This window comes from Colletes gigas, unplaced genomic scaffold (genome assembly GCF_013123115.1).
Source record: "Colletes gigas isolate AHSC1104 unplaced genomic scaffold, ASM1312311v1 Colletes_gigas_Sc00005, whole genome shotgun sequence".
NCBI lineage: Eukaryota > Metazoa > Arthropoda > Insecta > Hymenoptera > Colletidae > Colletes > Colletes gigas.
Window position 1 is genome coordinate 10014947 of NW_025106634.1, and position 17621 is coordinate 10032567.

Sequence of the window (17621 nt, forward strand, 5' to 3'; positions counted from 1 at the left end):
TTACCTATCGGAGCACGTTGTTATGTAGTTACGATATCGAAATCTTTAATTGAAAATAAAAATGTACAGTGTTTGGAATATTTTTAAGGTATCAAAAATGGATTTTTCAGATTGCACTCTTAATATTTATGATATCACGTTAGTATTATAAATTCGTATCTAGTCAAGCGGTCAGCGAATGTAAAACGTATTATTTTTAACTTACTTGTATTCTTTGGCGATCACTGGCTTGTTAATAAAAAAAAATGGTTCGTTTAACACCGAGTTTGGTAATAGACATTTGTAATTGACATATACAGTTTTTATACATATTCAGCACTCGATCATCAAGCACAAGTATTCTCGCAACGAATTATGTCCAAGTATCATTTTTTCACAAGTATCGATCACTCGTCATCGTGTGCAGCATCAGTAAGAATTTTCAGGTAACGAGATTCGTCATTGTTTAATATGTTATTAATTTGATATGTAATTTGTACCTTTGTCTATACGATCGACTGTACCTGTTATCGATTAGAAGATAGATGTAACAACCAAACCGTTCGATCGACAAAAAGTCTTACAGTTCTTGATGTTTCTATTTAATATTCCTTTATACATATACGTTATTACTTAGGTCTATCCTGTTGTGCGTAAACGACTAGTATGTTCGCAATTTCTGCTAAAAATTCAATCTCAATATATAAAATTGATTTATAAGAATATTAAATTTAAAAATAAATATACAGTCGATCAAAAATGTTTTCGTGTATTAAATTTTCAATAGTTTAACGTTGTATAATTTGAATGGTACAAGTGGCGATAAAATCAGTATACCTATAATATTTATTGTTCGTTATTTAAAAATTTTAGTCGAAAAAGTGTTGACCAAAGAGAAAAATATAGAAAGGTAATTTAAATAAATTATTTTTCGATCGATTCAAAGAGCACTACCTCTATCGACGATGTTATCGGTGATTGCCTAATGGAGGAACAAATAATTTAAATTTATTTTGCAATAAGTAAAATAACGTAAATATCATTTGTGTAGCACGTTCGGTGTGAAGATTATACAACGAGTAAACAAAAAAATTAAACGCGGACGAAGACTTTTTTCATCGACCGTATATAGCGTCGAGCTACACTCATCGACAAAATAATAGGATACCCTAAAAATTGTCCCGTTTCTGAAAACTACCACCGTACGTGCCTTTCGAAACCGTGAGGCTCTGTTTTCAGAATGTTCTTCGATAGAAAAACGAACGAAACGAAACCAACCATTCGGTGGTGAGAGTTTCTCGTGACTCAGCCTGCGTATAAAACCTGGTCATATTGTATTATTTAAAATTTTCCAGAGGCGTATCGTATTATCGCGGAGCGTATTCAGAGATTAATCCGATCTATTGTTCGTAGGGCGTTATTTGGGCGGATTGAAGTAATCCCAATGATGATGATGCGTTACCGTTCGCGTACTACCAAAGAAAAATATCAAGAGACCCGCTATTAAAATTAGCAGGGCGCACAACGCCAACTCCACTTCCTTGATCTTTTCTCTGGTATCATCTCCGCCTATCATGGTCGACGTGTAACTTACAAAATGTCTCATAGCTTTAATACCGGCTAATCGAAGGATTCTGAGCAATTGCCTCGTACTGTCCGCGATGCTCGGATCGTTGTCGAGCCGTTGATCCGTCTGCGCGGCCAGGGAAAGAAAATGAGCCGGAACCTGAGAGGCCGGAAACGCTATTAGGTGAGTTCCGGCAATGGGAAAGGAGGAGGGCAACGGCGATTGCGAGAATTCTCTTAAAGTTTCCCTTTCCCTAGAGGCTGACTCCGTGCACGACGTGTACGAGATAACGGCTCGTTGCGGTTGCATCTCGCTGGTGATGCTGTGACTGGGTACATCCGGTGTGTCCGGCGTGACAGAAATGGCGGGCGGCAACGATCTGATCGGGGAAGCGGTCTCCCGCGTTCGGGAAATACTTATGGGCGACGGTGATCTGGATCGCGTCTTTCGCGACTTGAGTTCCGCGGTCTCGTTGGAACTGTCCCTGTCCTGGCCTGGTTCGGTGGTCTCGGTTTGCTCGCTGCTGGCCTCGTCGGTAGCAGAACTCGTCGATTCCATGGTCTCTCCTGTCGTTGTTACGGACGGGGTAAGGGACACGCGGCAGAACTCTTCCACCTCGAGCTCCTTAGCGATACCCGAGCTCAAAGAAAGGGGGGATTCTGAATCAAAAAACCGCAACGGCTTATCTTTGGTGGTTGCAACGATTGGGGGTGAATGTATGAGAGGTATGTCTCTGTCGTTGGGTGTACGCGTTACCGGGTTTTCCTTGATATCTACTTGTGCAACGGCTAATGTGTGTGTTACGGGTATGTCGCTATCCCTTGATTCGATTACTTCTCTTTTAACAACCTTTTGCTCCTCGATCGACATTGATTTATCGTCTTCCGTGGGGCTCTGTCGTTGGAGGATCTGCTGCTCCTGCTGCTGGTGCTGGTCCCGTGGTTGTTCCTGTTGGACGGTTCGACTCTCTTTAACGGGAATGTCTGTCTGGATGTCCCGCGCTCGCGAAGCGGCCGCGATCTCCAAGTGGCTCCTGATGGCTATCAGCTCCTTGATAATGGACGGCGAGAAGCTCCCCTCGAGCACGGCTCCCATGCCCTTTATTTCGGACGCGCTGATCAGCAAAGCGTCCACCTCGGACGCGACGATTTTACCCGCCTCAATTTGCGACACGCTGAGCCTGTCGACCCTCAGATCGCCTACCTCGAGGTTGCCGATCCTCACAGGCTCGTTCGACAGCAGGACGGATCGTACGGCTCTAGCGTGCTCGTCCTCGTCGCGGATAAGTGGTTCCTCGCCGGTCGGATCCAAGTGCGGCGCGGACCGGTGTCTGCTCTCCAAGGGCTCGCGAGCCGGCGACGGATCCGTCAAGGACACCGTGTCGAACGCGGGCTCCGTTTGATCCTCTTTGCGGAGACGTTGGGACGACGGCAATGGCGGAACGAGAGGCGCGGCCATGACAGACGGGCTGGGTATTCGTTCCGTGGAGACCGTGATCTGCGAACCGGACCTAGACGGCATTACGACCAACTTCGCCTGAGTGACTTCCTCCTCGATGACCATGTCGTCGGGCAACGGGTCCGTTTGCGTCGCGGCGGTTGCTTCCACGGCCGCGGAGCGTTCCATCGTCGTCTGATGATGGTCCTTCCTGAACCTGGGCGGCCTTGGCGGTGCCGGCAACGGACGTCCTTGCATCTTGCTGAGGACCTCGCTGCTGCGCAGATCCTTTTGCTCCGCGTCGTCCGAGTCTACCTCGACGTAGCCCGCCGATTGTTCCGGTTCCAAGGTGACCGCGAACGGGAACGATTCCGCCAGCATCTCACCGTCCCTGGTCTTGGCTGGCCCCAGCGTGCTGTAAGCTCGTTGGGGTCGTTTCGGTGCCGTTATCGGTCGCGGCGTCGTCGCGAACTTGTCGCGTTTCCGTCGCTGCGGCGGCGGCGGCGGCGGCGGTCTGGCCGGCTTGTCGCGTTTCTCGACGATCGCGTAACCCGACAGATCGCGGGCAAACTCCAGGTCATCCGGCGGGATCTCCTCTTCCGCGTAGTCAGCCTCCGGCAACGACTCCGCGCCGTGAGACGTTCTGTCCTCGTCCTGGGCCACGGAGGTCCCCCTAGATCTTGACCTTCGTTTCGGTGGAACCGGACCCGGCTCCATGTACTCCTCCTCCCGAAGGCGCGTCATCAGCCTTCGAATGTCCTCCTCGCTGTCGGTCATCATCATGATCCCCTGGCTCGCGTACGCTCGAGTCTCATCCAAGGTCGTGGCCGGTAACGGCGGTAGGGGTTTCTCGGTCCATTCGGTGTGTCCGTTGCAAATTGGTCTCGGCTCGTGGTCGACGCGTTCCGCCGACGCCTGTTTGCGCAAACGTTTCCGGCGCGTGGGAACCACCGGCGGTACGGGACTCGGAGACGGTGGACGCGGCTCCTCCGTTGCTGTCTGGGATTGGCTGCGCTGAGAGGATCTCGATTTCCTGCGCACGGGCTTCACCACGACGATGTCGTCCAACGGTTCCGGCGCGGTTAATTCCTGACCGGGGTCTGTCTGGTAGACCACGCGGTGCCTGGAGTCGCTTCTGGTGCGTTCGCGGGACTGTTCGTCAGCGGATTCGCTACGGCGAGCCCTGTTCGGGTCTCTGTTCGGCCTGACGGGCGGCATCGTGTCGTACGATTCGATCGAACCCTCCTTCTGGTTTCGCGTGGTCCGTTTTCGCGTGGGTCGTTGCGGAGGAACAAGCACCGTTCGCATATCCTCGTCCGCGAGCGCGTTGCTCCCGATCGCATCTCGAAGTGCGTCCCGGATCTCGTGGCTCAGGTATTTCCCAAGGTTCGCGTCGCCCTGGCTGAGTCCTGCCTCCCTCAGAAAGAACTCGTCCGAGTCGATCTCCTCAATGACGCCGCGGCGTCGTCGGTCGCAGGAGCTGCCGCTCGAGTGCTGCTGCTCCCTGTCCGACTGAGCGGACGATGGTTCCGGTTCCTCGTCCATGTCCATGTCCTCCTCGTACTCCTCCTCCTCCGAGGGCGTCTTGTGCACTCCGTACCTCCTCGGATCGACCATCGGGAAATTGCTCCCGTATTGTTCCTTCTCTCTGGCGTGCAACACCTCCTCCAAGGACCGCGATCGCTGAACGGGTCTAAAGTCTTCGCGGCCGATCCGTTCATCCGTCCACTCCTCCTCGGCGTCCTCCTCCCTGTACACCACCTTGTGTTCCTCGCGATCTTTGTACAGCCCAGGCTCGAGCTCCATTCGCTCGGACAGTTCCTCTTCCTCGGTCCTGGACGCCTCCGATCGCGGACGGGCCTGCCGGTCCGAGGCCTCGGTGGATTCTTGCTCGTACTCCGTGTACCGTAGTTGCTCCAGACGACGTTTCTCCTCCCAGGGAATCGAGGACAGCGCCTCGTCCGCCACCCCCAAGGACAATCTGGGCGCCTCCAAGGACGGACGCCGCCACGGTCGTGCTCTCTCCACCGCGGTCTCCGCGTCGGAACGATCCTCGTCGATGTACGGGGCGGTCTCCTCGAATCTCTGGGCCCATCTGTCGCTCAGGGTCGGGTTCTTGCGCGTTCTGGGGAACGTCGCGCTCTCCGCGGACTGAGCCCGCGAGTCCTTCGGCGTGGAGGTCGTGTACTCGTCCCGGTTCTTGGACTTTCTGTCGAATATACGCGGATACGTGGACAGGTCGAAGATGTTTCTGCGCGAGCCGACCGTGGAGTCGGTGGACCGTTGTTGCTCGTGCACCGGCGACGACGGCTTCTTGCTGCGCGTCAATGCGTTCGGTAGACGTATGTTCGGCTTCTTCAGGTTAAACTTTGGTCTCTCCGGCAGGTGAAACTTGGACCGATCCGGCAGCGAGAACCTGGGACGATTCGGCAGATTGAATCGCGTCCTCTCCGAGAACGACGACCGTATACGATCCATTCGACTGGGTCTCTTCTCGGTCCTGGACCTGTCCGACCTGCCGCTGCTGCCCGATCGTGTCTTCTCGGGCTTCTGACGATCCGCGAACCCCAACGTCGGCCGCTGGATGTTCCTCAAGCGTGAACGCAGCTTGCCCGCCTGCGTTTTCAGCCGCTGGGGCAAACCGCGGGCACCGCGACGCAGCGGCAGCTCCTCCAATGCCAACGAGTCTACCTGAAATTACACAGAATTGGCATCGTTTGATCACGATCGATCGACATGTATACGAAAGAAACGTGACTTTCAGCGCAACCGAGACGAACGAGAATGGACCGTGCCGCATAGTTGCGTCGAGTGTTGATAATTATTACTGGCATATCACCGCGAACAGGTTGCATCACCATCCAACCAATAGAATATTACATATATCGATCCGTATATCGTTTTTTCGATTCTAGAAAATCTACTAATCTAGAAATCTACCTAACCTTCTACCTTTCTAATATCTATTCGATTTAAATATGCCTTCGAGAAATCAAGTCGACTGGGGTCTTAAGGATCTCGTTGATCGTTTCTCTACGCTACACTCTGTTTGGTCAACAAAGTTATTTTCGGCTCCGATCTCGCAGCGGGCTAGCTTCTAACAAACGTCGATGAGATATTCGCGAGTGTCGTCATTGTGTCTGACGCAACGATAGGAGAATTATTGGGAATCGTCGGGCGGACGATCTAATTTTTCGATCCTGCATCACCGAGATCACCACTCGGGCTATTACCGACTCTCGACGTCATCGATTCCAACCATAACGAACGCAATCGTCCGTGGCGTTCTCCTTTTTCCACAAAGAAAAACACGCGCGGGGACAAATGTCTGGCCCAGGAATAGCATAAAGAATTACTTTCGGAGATCTCGACGGCGCAACGATGCAACTTTTCTCTTTTTTACTGGTAAAGAGAGCAGATCTTGGAGGCTCTCGAGGTACTCTGAAAGGTCACGGATGCTGTATCGGTGCTGGATCAGGCGATAAATATCTAGGTTTTTACGAGGGTTGGTCAAATATACGATCCAACACTTCCTTATTGCCGAACAAACGAATCGGTTACGTCTATTTGCCTTGTCGATACATCGATAGGCCGTCGAGAATCGTTAACAGCGTTTCTGGTACGTTTCGCGGAAATTTCTTCGAACGTGCAGCGAGAATCGTAACTTTAATGGGCCAGAGAAACGCTTTTGCGTCTCGTCGATCACGCCGAAAGCGTCGCGGCCAGAAATAGACGGGCATCGCTGTCCATCGGCTATGCCAGTATTATTTTTCTAAGAGTGCCACACCAGGTGAGCGGAGGGGAGAGGGAGGAGGAGCTTTTAATCTGTTACGTAACTCGGAACAGCCGTCAGATCGAACGGAATTGTCGATGATGAATTCACAGTCGATCAGGCCGATCGTCGTTTCGACAGAAATTAGATACTTTTGCGGACAGCGGCATGGGAGAGGGAGGAGGGAGGAGGGAGAGGATTGTGCAATCGATGGGAAAGCCCCGAGCTTTCTGGAACGCCGCGACGCGATTGCACAATGCCTCGGACAGTGACACGTTGGCTCCTCCAATGCTTTTTATAAGCGTGTTTCGCTAAATATAGAACCCGGTGGGCAACAAACGATGAACGCTACCGCGACATTCACCGAGCCCTATTTAAGCGTCCATTTTCTACCATGCTCTCCCTCGAGTACGACTACTACGTTCAGAATTATTTTATTTCCTCTTGTTTCGTCGCGTAACTGCGACTTTGTTTTTCCTGGTTCAGGCGCTCTAAATAGCCCTAATAGTACTGGAAAATAAAAGAACGAAGGAATAAGAGATACACGAATGTAAATACGATTCGAGTCAGAAAACGTTTTCAAGCTAGTCGAAAAAGTATCGATAATATAATAATTATTTTGGTAAATGGGCGTATGAATATAGACGATAAATGAGAACTCACCTGGCTAGTGTTGACCTCGGCATCGGTCCTGGACTCGGCGCCAGGGCTCGGGGCGCTCAAGAACCGCTCCTCGAGCCTCTCCTGGAGCTGCTGCGGCGTTTCCTGTTCCTCGGAGGTGTCGCCATTCTCGCCGAGTTCCCGACCCTCCATCGCGGTGTCCTCGATCTTGCCGTCCAACGGCAGGACGACATCGCCGATCCTCGTCAGCTCTGGCGGCAGCCGTGCCCGGTCGTCGATGCTGTCGTCGCTGTCAGCGACGGCCACCACGTCCGTTTCGGTGATTCGCACCACCGGCGGGAACACCGGCTTCGGCGACGGCGACGGCGTCGGCGCCGCGATCGGCTCGTACTCGTGCTCGCTGTTATAAAACGTCACCCTTTTCTTTCTGGTTCTCACTGGCATTTTTACGGCCGGTCTGTTAGTCCTTTTAGTAGCGATCGATCAATTAAACGCGTTACGGTTAGTTACTGGATCGGTTGGTTAATTTCAGGATCGGTATTCCTAGCTATTCGTCTTGATTTTTTGCAAGGTGTACCAGCGATCTGAAGCACTCGATGTCAACGAGTCGATGTCATTTGTTCTTTGAAACTTGATAGAATGTTGGATTCGAATCTTATTTCTAAGGTCAGTCTTCTCGTGCACGTTGATCTTATTGAAAAATTCGATGTCGATAAATGCATCAGGGTAAAATATTTGTTCCCTGTTCGATAAAGTGATGGGATTAGCCCAGAGACGGTATTCCTATAGATTTAAATAAAAAACTACTAAATATTAGTATAATTGTCTGTACAGTGATCCACCAGGATTAAAAATTTGTGTTGATCCCGATCGTTCCGATTTACTCGACGCGAACGTTAGTAGGAGGGTTAAACGATTGTCTCTCGGGGATTGATACGATGCCCGGATCGGAATTTTGTGCGATTCGGTCTTGGAATACTGTTAGTTCCAGGGTCAGTCTTGTTATTTACATCGATCACTCGCATATGGTCGATACGTGAACGGGCGGAATGTCGAACGAGCGGGGGGCCGATAAATTCGTGCTCGTTTCACTGGAATCCTCGGTTCCAGTGGAAAAAGGAAGGCATTGGTCGGACGGGAGTCCCAGCGGTCCTCTGTCGGCGATGCAAGCTGGTTAGTCGTTGCTATTTTGGACGCGGGGTTAATTCCAAGACCGTGTTCTAGGAAGGCAGTGTTCAAGGAAGACACTAGTCGAGCTTTTTCTGTCTTCTAATTCATCGTCGAAGGACGTCTTTCTTGAGATCTCGCAGGGACACTGTCACAGTCGTAAAACCCGATTAATCTCCGATCCTCTGTTCGGACGAATTTTATTTTATCGTACAAAAATAACGAGCAACGATTATTTAGTGGTTATTTCTACGTGCACCGACCGATAAACACTGCAACCAAATGTTTAATAAAAATAATATTACCGCGTGTCGTCCCCGGGACCTGATAACTCTGTCCTACATTCTAGCTTCTGAATCACAAATAGAAGTCTCACAAATGGTGTTTGTTACTGGAAAAGTAGGACGAAACGCAGTAATATTTCTTCGTGCGACAAAAGAATATTACTTAACCTTGTAGCGTGAAACGCTGCGTACTCGAATCAACTCTGTTTTGCGTAGACTGCAGACTTTACGCATTAATTAATGATATGCATTAATACGAAAGACGTATGCAGAATGCAGCCAGAATATATTCTAATATACAATGCGACGATAATGGTCGCAATGCGTTCGATGCACACGAGGCTGTTACATCACATACTTTCAATTTGTTTACGCTCGCGATATCTACTTTTAACATCGACATTTCTGGTATGATCGTTAGTATCGTCAAAGCGTTTCGTAAACAACAGGTATTAGATGTAAATAAAATGCCTGGTGACGATGGTCTAACTGTAATAACCATGTAAATTTAGAATATCTTTAAACTTATGGATCATTTAGGATACGTCACTCGTATCGTATTGCCCATTTAGAAATGGTGACAAGACGCTTATTATTAACTACGGACCGATTTCTATCTTGAAATTCATGCCAGAAATATTCCATGACATCATAGCTGGTGAACCATCGTCGCTAACCAGAAACGTTATTATGAATGAACAGCGTGGTTTGGAATTTAACACAGAAACAGACTTTAACAAATGATGCATGTTAATGAGCTTCGTTTTAGTAAATTTAAATGTCAACAATAAGAAAGCAAACAAACATTAATGTTTTATTTTGCATAGGTGTGTGTATATATTCTGCATACGTTTAGCGTATGTTCCTCAAGCTCCTCGTGCACGCTATAATCGCATAAAATCCACAGTCTAATAATACGTAGATCATTGCTCAAGTTTCTTTTATCGTAAACACATGGGCAAATGGATCTAGCGAATAGAAAATGTGTGGTCCATAATGAAGCGTAAACTTAGGAGAAATCGTACAATAACAATTAAGAACCTTAATAGGTCGTATTCGACAAATATGGAGATCGCTGTATCGTACGCTGAAAAATTGGCGGAACGCGTGCCAAGAAGGTGTCAAGCTGTAATTGCCAACGGAAGAGAATGGACTCGTTGTTAAATTAAGCGCGTTTCGGTGTTTTGGACGTACAACTCGATTCGTGTAAAACTTTTCGCAAATAAATTTCTATTTACAAAAGGGGGTCGACACGCTTTTGTGGGTCGAATTGTGACTCGACCGGTTACGAAAAAGAAACCAGTTCTCGATGGCCGCGAAACGTGACGTATTCGATAAACCGACAAGACCATCGTCTAACCAGCGGTTACCCTCAAACTAGTCTTCAAGAATCTTCGAGCTTCGGCCCCCTTCCTCCTCTTATCTTCGGTCCCGGATGGTCGAACGTTATCGCGACTATTCTAGCTCGATCGTCGATACCGGGTGTTCCCATTATCGCGATACAATAACCCGATACCCACTTAATCGCGTCGCGTCTATTCATCCCCTTCCGTCGTCTTGAGAACGCGCCGGGTCATGGACCGGAGATGGACGTAACGTGCTTGAAAAAATATTCTAACGACACGTGTACTAATTTCGAGTTTATTGATTTTCTTCGTGATCGAATGTTCAACACTGTCTCTCAACACGCTCTGTTAATTAATTCGAAAATAAGACTGTCATGGCGGTCCACCATCGAACTATGGAGTATTTCTATTTTTCTATACAGTGGTATCGAACGATTGGATTGGGTTCCAGGAATTGGCCTGCCATAGTCTACACGTTTATTGTTGCAGATCGTGATTTCAACGAACATCGAGGATCGAGGGAATCTTTAGATAGGAAAAACGTTTAATCGGTGTTAAGTTGACTATTCGAAAAGAATGCCTTCCACATTCTGTTGGAACATCACCACCAGGGACGGAATGCGCGCGGCTCCGGATTGTAAGAGTGCGGCGTCGCCACCCTAGATCCCGCCAATCGGAAGCATCCCGGCATCCATGCATCCCTGATACCGCGGACAGAATTATTCGAAGCAACACGAGCAACGGCTAAACAGGCAACCACACGCGACGGGTTCTCTCCGTAACGCGGTTCTGGACGCGGAATCGAGCCGAGTCGAGGATTCTATCTATAGCCAGCCGGGCGAACCTTAAATAGCTGCGGCGGTTCGCGAGCATACTCGAGACGCGTAACCTATACCGTTTCCAGCGATGCAATGCCGATCGGGAATCCCGAGGGACGCGGCTGGAAAGAAGACCACGGATTCGCCCGGAATCGCTGACGTTTCATCCTGGACCACTAGAACTAACCGGGACACCGGGGTTCGAGAGGGATTTTCGATCGGGGCGTCCGCGTAGCCTCGTAAATCGGCTGACCGATGTGTTTACTGACCTGCAGCGGACCGCAGGTGGCTGCTGCATCGTCCTGGACGGCGGTCTACCGAGCAGAGCGCTTCGTTCCGGCAGAAGCGAGTCACTCTGGTAGTACTGACACCCGCAACGTACCTCGCGACCGAGGCTCGACGTCGACGACGCTCGCGAGGCGCGTCCTCGTTGCTCCGGCTCCATCCCCACCCCCTTGGATTCCACTTGTCCACCTCCAGTCTCCTTTTGCACTGCCTACCTGACGGTGGCTAGTCAACAACGGAGTCCCTTTCCTCCTCCAGTCGTCGACGCGCGTTCTTCTTCACCGTGCTCGTCGTCGTCGTCGTCGTCGTCGTCGTCGTGGTTGTTCTCGCGGAACGGCTCGACCCGCGTGAACTCGTCGCGAGGTCGCCAGACGACCTCTGACGAAATGGAAAGAGGAAAGAGAGAGAGAGAGAGAGAGAGGGAGAGAGTTATCGCGATCCCGGAGCAGCCCGCTGCAGCGGCTTCTAGGCGACTCCGTCGTACCCTCTGGCCGTCGAGCGACGCGGACCGGACATCGCGAATTTATTTATAGAAAGACCGTTTTCGTCGTCGCCGTCGGATATCGAGAACGCGTTCGACGACGAGAATTCCGTCTCACCTGCGCGCGTGCCGACACTGTGGACCACCTGGCGGACCGTTCGATGAAACGCGACGCCCGGGGGGGAGGGACGCCGCCCGTCGACGCGGGAATTCGATTTTTCCGACGCGCGGCGTCCGGCCAGAGTTTGGACCAGAGACTTTTGCACGGACCTGCACACTTACTCCCACTCTAATTCCCACACTGTAACGGTGATTTGCTATAAATGGAAAGGAATTTGTTTCCTTACGAATCTTCTTCTCCATTTATGTTTACCAAACGTGTTACTTCTATATATGAAGTAGTTTTTTTTTTTTTAAATAATACCCAATTGCAAAACCGATAGAGGGGTGTAATGTAAACGGTATACAAATAATAATAATATGCAATGTTTCCAAGAGATCACCCGTCTTAGTACCGACCGCGCCCAATATTGCTTAACGCGTTTGCACCATGGCACGACCGTTGGCATTTATTTTTAATTTATTCAATAGATTGAAATATCTTTCGATAGTATCGTTCTTTTAGGATTTTGAAAATGGGTGGCAGAAGATGCGACACGTAAATGCAGAAACTCGATTGTTCGTCCCGACCGTTTAGAGATTAGGCATAAATTTTTCGTTTCCTCGTTTACCATATGCTCGAACCTTGCGCTTCCCGTTGACCTAATTGTAACCTAAAATGCTCCGTCGATTTCCTCCAGTCGAATTCTTCGCGCTTAACCAGTACGCTTCAGAACGAAACCAAGGCGGTGGATGCGTTCCAAATGGTTGAACGCGATACTTGGAACATTTTCGCAATTTCTGCCGATGACGTTCATGGCTGCTTAGCCGCGATACGCAAAATGTAAACGCAACGCGAGACGAACCGCCTACAGTCGGTCGCACAAGTCTACGTACGTCCATCGAATCGAATGAAAAATCAGCGTAAAATAAGAAGCGATCATCGAACGAACTTGCATGTTAAGAAATAACAAGCACGACGCGTAGTCTTAACAACAATCGTGGAGACGACAAGTTGTACTCCATTTTGGTTCCAGGAACGATACTAAATTACAAGTCTAAACTAAACGATATTAAGAAAATAAATGTAATAACTTATTGTCACAATTAAACTGGCTCGATTTTCCAGTTATTTCACAACGACGCGTTGAGAAATTTAATAAACGCGTTGTCATTAAGATTGCACGTTAGTTTTTTCGTGAAATGAGAATGTAGGCTGTTGCGGGATCGCGAATGTTTACGAAGTAATAATAAATCAATACAACGACAGGAACAAGTTTTGTAAACTTTAATATACCTGTGATATTTGTATGTACATTTTCGTGACATGGTGTTTGGTAATCATTGACGTTTTCTCGCGAACGAGTTAATACAGTAAAATATTTCTAATTTCAATCGACAAACAATTTTACACCTAGTAGGATTATCAAAACTCTTGTATTTGTTAAAATATTGCAGATTTATAGGTGTACGTAGACTCTCGCGACTGACCTTGAATTCTCGTTCTCAGGTTCGATCTATACCACCATTCGAATACCGAATGCACGAACATATTCTTCGAAACGAAAGTTTAAGGGGTCTCGTTTAAGTTTCAAGATAAAAAAGAAACTCGTTTCTCTTCACGATTTTACTAAAAGTTTCACGCGTTGAAAACATTATGGTGAAATTGGAAAAATTAGCTATAGGACTTTGAACCGAATTCTATATACTTCAACACCGTACGACAGACTTTAAGTGGTCCGACCAGTTTGGAGGCAAACAAATCAATTTCCTTTATTACGTTCTCTTAAAGTTTTTAATCTTTAAAATTCTTATAACGATATTGGAAAAATTGACAATGTCAGAGTACTCACGGTATACACTGTGATAGATTTAATCTTCGAGATTTCCTATTTCATTTTGGCTGAGAAAAATAACTTTTTATTCGATCTGGCAGTGTGCAATCATATATTCATTAAAATCAATTATTTATATTCCAAGAATTTCCTATAGCAAAATATAGATAAATATATGTACAGCGTTTGAAATTGATTTGTCCAATAGTTGTCTCAAAAATAAATCTCAAATATCACCCAATTTTTGGGGTTCCAAACCAGCCAGACCTCTTAAGGGATTACATACATCTGGACACAAATAAATATCGATACAATTCCCCGGAATTGTTGTTAAAAGCGTACTTTAAAGTAGTCGTTCGATAAAATCAAAGATGTAGACGTGAAATATTCGCGAACGAGCCCCTAGTTTTAGTCTTCTTAGGCGTATGTAATCCCCCGAGTAGAAAACACGACTCGAGCGGCATTTAACAGGAAATACGACTACCGTCGAACTTTCAGCGAGACGATTCGAAATTAATTGATTTCGTCGTTGGACGATATACTCGACAGAATTGTCCGACAGACCAAAACAAACGGAACCAACGAGAAAAGTAACGAACGAAACGCGATCGTCTTCGGAAACTTCTTCTTCTTCGTGCTCTCCGACGTCGATGGAACTTTAACGATTGGAGCGTTAACGATCTAGCCGAATTCGTTAATAGGTGTTGTTACAATTCGTTACTAACATCATGGTTTTCTTTTCTCATATTAACCGTGCAACGTGAATCTATAAAATCGCAACGAGCGAACGGGGTACGATCGGTAACCGGAAACCGACAAAACTATCGCGCGGAATGACGATCCGTGCGGCAATCCGACATTAGCGTCGCCTCGTTTAATTTCGCCTGTACAATTGTAAACAGTAAATATAGAATTTTCTCTTGTGGTCTAATCCGCGATGTTGGGTCACGCACAGCATATTATACAGTATCGCGCTCGAGTATCGTGACTTTATAAAACATAGAGAATTTACAGTGGTTTTTTTGTCATAATACACTGTGCCGCGCACGTGAATCTCTTAACAACGACGTTTCAGCGAACGTTCCATCCGAGAATACTGCTATTTACTCTGCTCTCGCGTCGGTCATCCCTCTTATCTTTCCGTCTCATATCTTACTTTTCTTTTTTTTTGTTATAAAGACTAAGGTTTTACATAACGTATTGTATATACACACGAACACAGTCGAACTTTTTTCGTTTTCTTTCTTTTTTTTTTTTTTCTCTTTTTCCTTTACTTTTTACTCTTTTTTTTTTTTTTCGTTTGTTCTTTCTTCCTGTCGTGCCACTTTTCTCCTCGTTAAATCGTCCTCGGAGCAGCTTCGTTCAATTCGGCGAATCGTCATCCGTGATCTCGGACTTGAATGAGTAGATCGCTACGGTCGGCTAGCGAGCGTTCTACATTTTCTTTATAAATAAACGAGCCGCGGTCGGGGGCCTGTCCATCGTTTGTTCCAGGAATCGCCGTTGGATGGGAAACGAAAGATGGCGAGACGACGGCGCTGGGGTAACTAGGTAAAAGTGGAGAGGAAGACAGCCAAAGTGAGAGAGATAGATAGAGATAGAGAGACAACCGGAGGACAAAATGCGACACGATGGATGGAGGCGATGAGAAACCAGCGAGACGCAGAGCGTGGAACCAAAAGGGACGGAGAGTGGGTGGTGGTAATCGCGCGCGTGGGTGACGTTTGGCCGATTACAAGCGAGAACGACCAGAGAGAGCAAAGGAGCCGAAAAGTTCTTGCGCGTCGGTCGCACGGACGTCAACGAAAATAGAATCACGTATGGAGATCCGACGGACGTGCTCTACAACAAAACACGATCGCAACGTGGCTGGGACTATTCGAATTGTTCAACATTCTACGCCGCCTCCAGACTGCCACGAACAAACGAGCATTCGAGTACTCAAACAGTTTAGTTACCATCTTCGAGCCTAAGCTACGATGCACGTAACGAACTTGAATTGCAACTCGACGGTAGTCAAACACCATCGTTGCGATATACACATAATGGAATTTGGTTATCACGAGTACCGTGAACACTTTCTCGATGTGACCGTTACTTACTGTATCGGAGACGAGTCGAATATGATTCGCATTTCAATTGCCAACAACTGAAGAAAAAGAGAAGAATAATGTGAATGCATAACTAAACATTATTTATATTAATATGCTTATACAAAATACAATACACGTAATATTGAACACAATTTATTTGTCTGCAATTTTTAAAGGCATACCATTATTCGAGTATTTGAGTTTTCGAATATCGCTATTCGTACATCCGAGTACTCGAAAAGAAACCTTGAATTCCAGTGCGAATTGCACTGTTCCGTTACTATGAATATTCAGATACTCGATTAATTTGTAAAATATATTCCAAGTCCTGTTCTAACGAGCACCAAGAGAGACATTATACATCAGCGACAAGTCGAGTATGCCTGTTTTCTTTCAAACTCCGAATAACCAAAGAAATATAAAAACGAAATCTATAATGTGACGCGTGACTAACTATTATTTGTATCAATATGCTCGTACAAAATACAGTACACGTAATACGTAATGTGTGAACACAATTTATTTCTCTGCGATATTAAAAGCATATCATTATTCGAGTATTTGAGTATTCGACTATAAATATTCATAAATATTTGAGCAATCGAATCGTCATTGTATTTACCGAGATTTCAAACGACTATAAACGTAAATGAGAACTCGATATAGTCCACGCCACGGTATTCAAACACTCTTAATACCCAGATACTTGATCAACGCACAAAATATTCGGATGATATTCGTTTGTTACTCGCGTATATGTATAATCGATCGTTTGAGTATTTGAATATCGTCGTTCGAGTACAAAACACATCTTAAACTAAAGGAATGTTTAAAAATGAATGATGAACTTACAGTTCCCGTCGTATGTGTATTTGGATCACCGAGGAGTTCGAGTATTCGAATAAAAAAAGAAAAAAAGAAGAGAAATTAGACGAGTAGTCCCAGCCCTAAGATCGGAACTCGCCCGTCCGCCATGATGACCAACCGTTTGAATCAATTTGTGGTCGTATTTGTAATCGGAGCAATCGGCGCGAACGGAACGGGAGAAGGATTCGCGGTTGCTTGTATCCGAACCGAACCGAACCGAACCGAACCGACACGCTAAAGCTTAAATCGTACAAAGCACCAGTGCGTACAAATCACTCATCATCGTCCACACGCAGCATCACAATATCTTCCTTTCACACGTATAATTTACCATCGACGCAGTGACAGAATATATTATATACATATACATATTTGCGTGTATGTATACATATATATATTTATATATTTTTTTTTATATATATAGATTTTTTTTCTTCATTTTGTGTTTCATTTCTAGTCCGTAGCAAAAAACTGGCAGCGGTGTGTCGCGGTTACATAGAATGGTTAGAGAAACTCTCCATTCTCTGCGTTCTTCCTCTCACCTGTGTTCGCGCGGTGAACGCGTTTCCCGGCGTCGCGAATACCCGACGCCCCCGACGCCGGGTTACCCTGAGACGGCGTCGATACATACGGAACGAACCACCGTAACTTCTCCGCCATTCTTATCTTTTTTCCCCCCCTTATCGGACCGATCGAACATTTATTCATCGCGGACGACATTTCGAATGGTTTCACCCGATGATATCGTACGTTTTCAAGGTTACCTTCGATAATTTCCTAGCGATCATCGATCAGCAACAAGCTATAACTACGCGACCTTCGAATGACCTCTGGTAAACCAAGCTACCTCCATCTTAATAATAACTCGTAATGCCAGTGACTCTCTGGACAGACGCTATAAGTATTGCTCGGCAGTATCTGATAGATTCTGCCCTAGACACGTTTAAAATATATTTGCGACCTTCGCGGC

The 17621-nt window shown here is 47.0% G+C and overlaps 1 protein-coding gene across 1 annotated transcript; it reads right to left on the reverse strand.

Moving 5' to 3' along the window:
• Window positions 1–1396: 1396 nt before the first annotated feature.
• Window positions 1397–11761, reverse strand: LOC122394987 (bromodomain-containing protein 4). Its single transcript, XM_043392230.1, has 3 exons — window positions 11261–11761; window positions 7419–7776; window positions 1397–5674 (listed from the first exon to the last, which is right to left on the reverse strand). Exons 1-3 carry the CDS (start codon window positions 11434–11436, stop codon window positions 1397–1399), a joined length of 4812 nt encoding a protein of 1603 aa, XP_043248165.1. The 5' UTR covers window positions 11437–11761.
• Between the last annotated feature and the right edge of the window lie 5860 nt (window positions 11762–17621).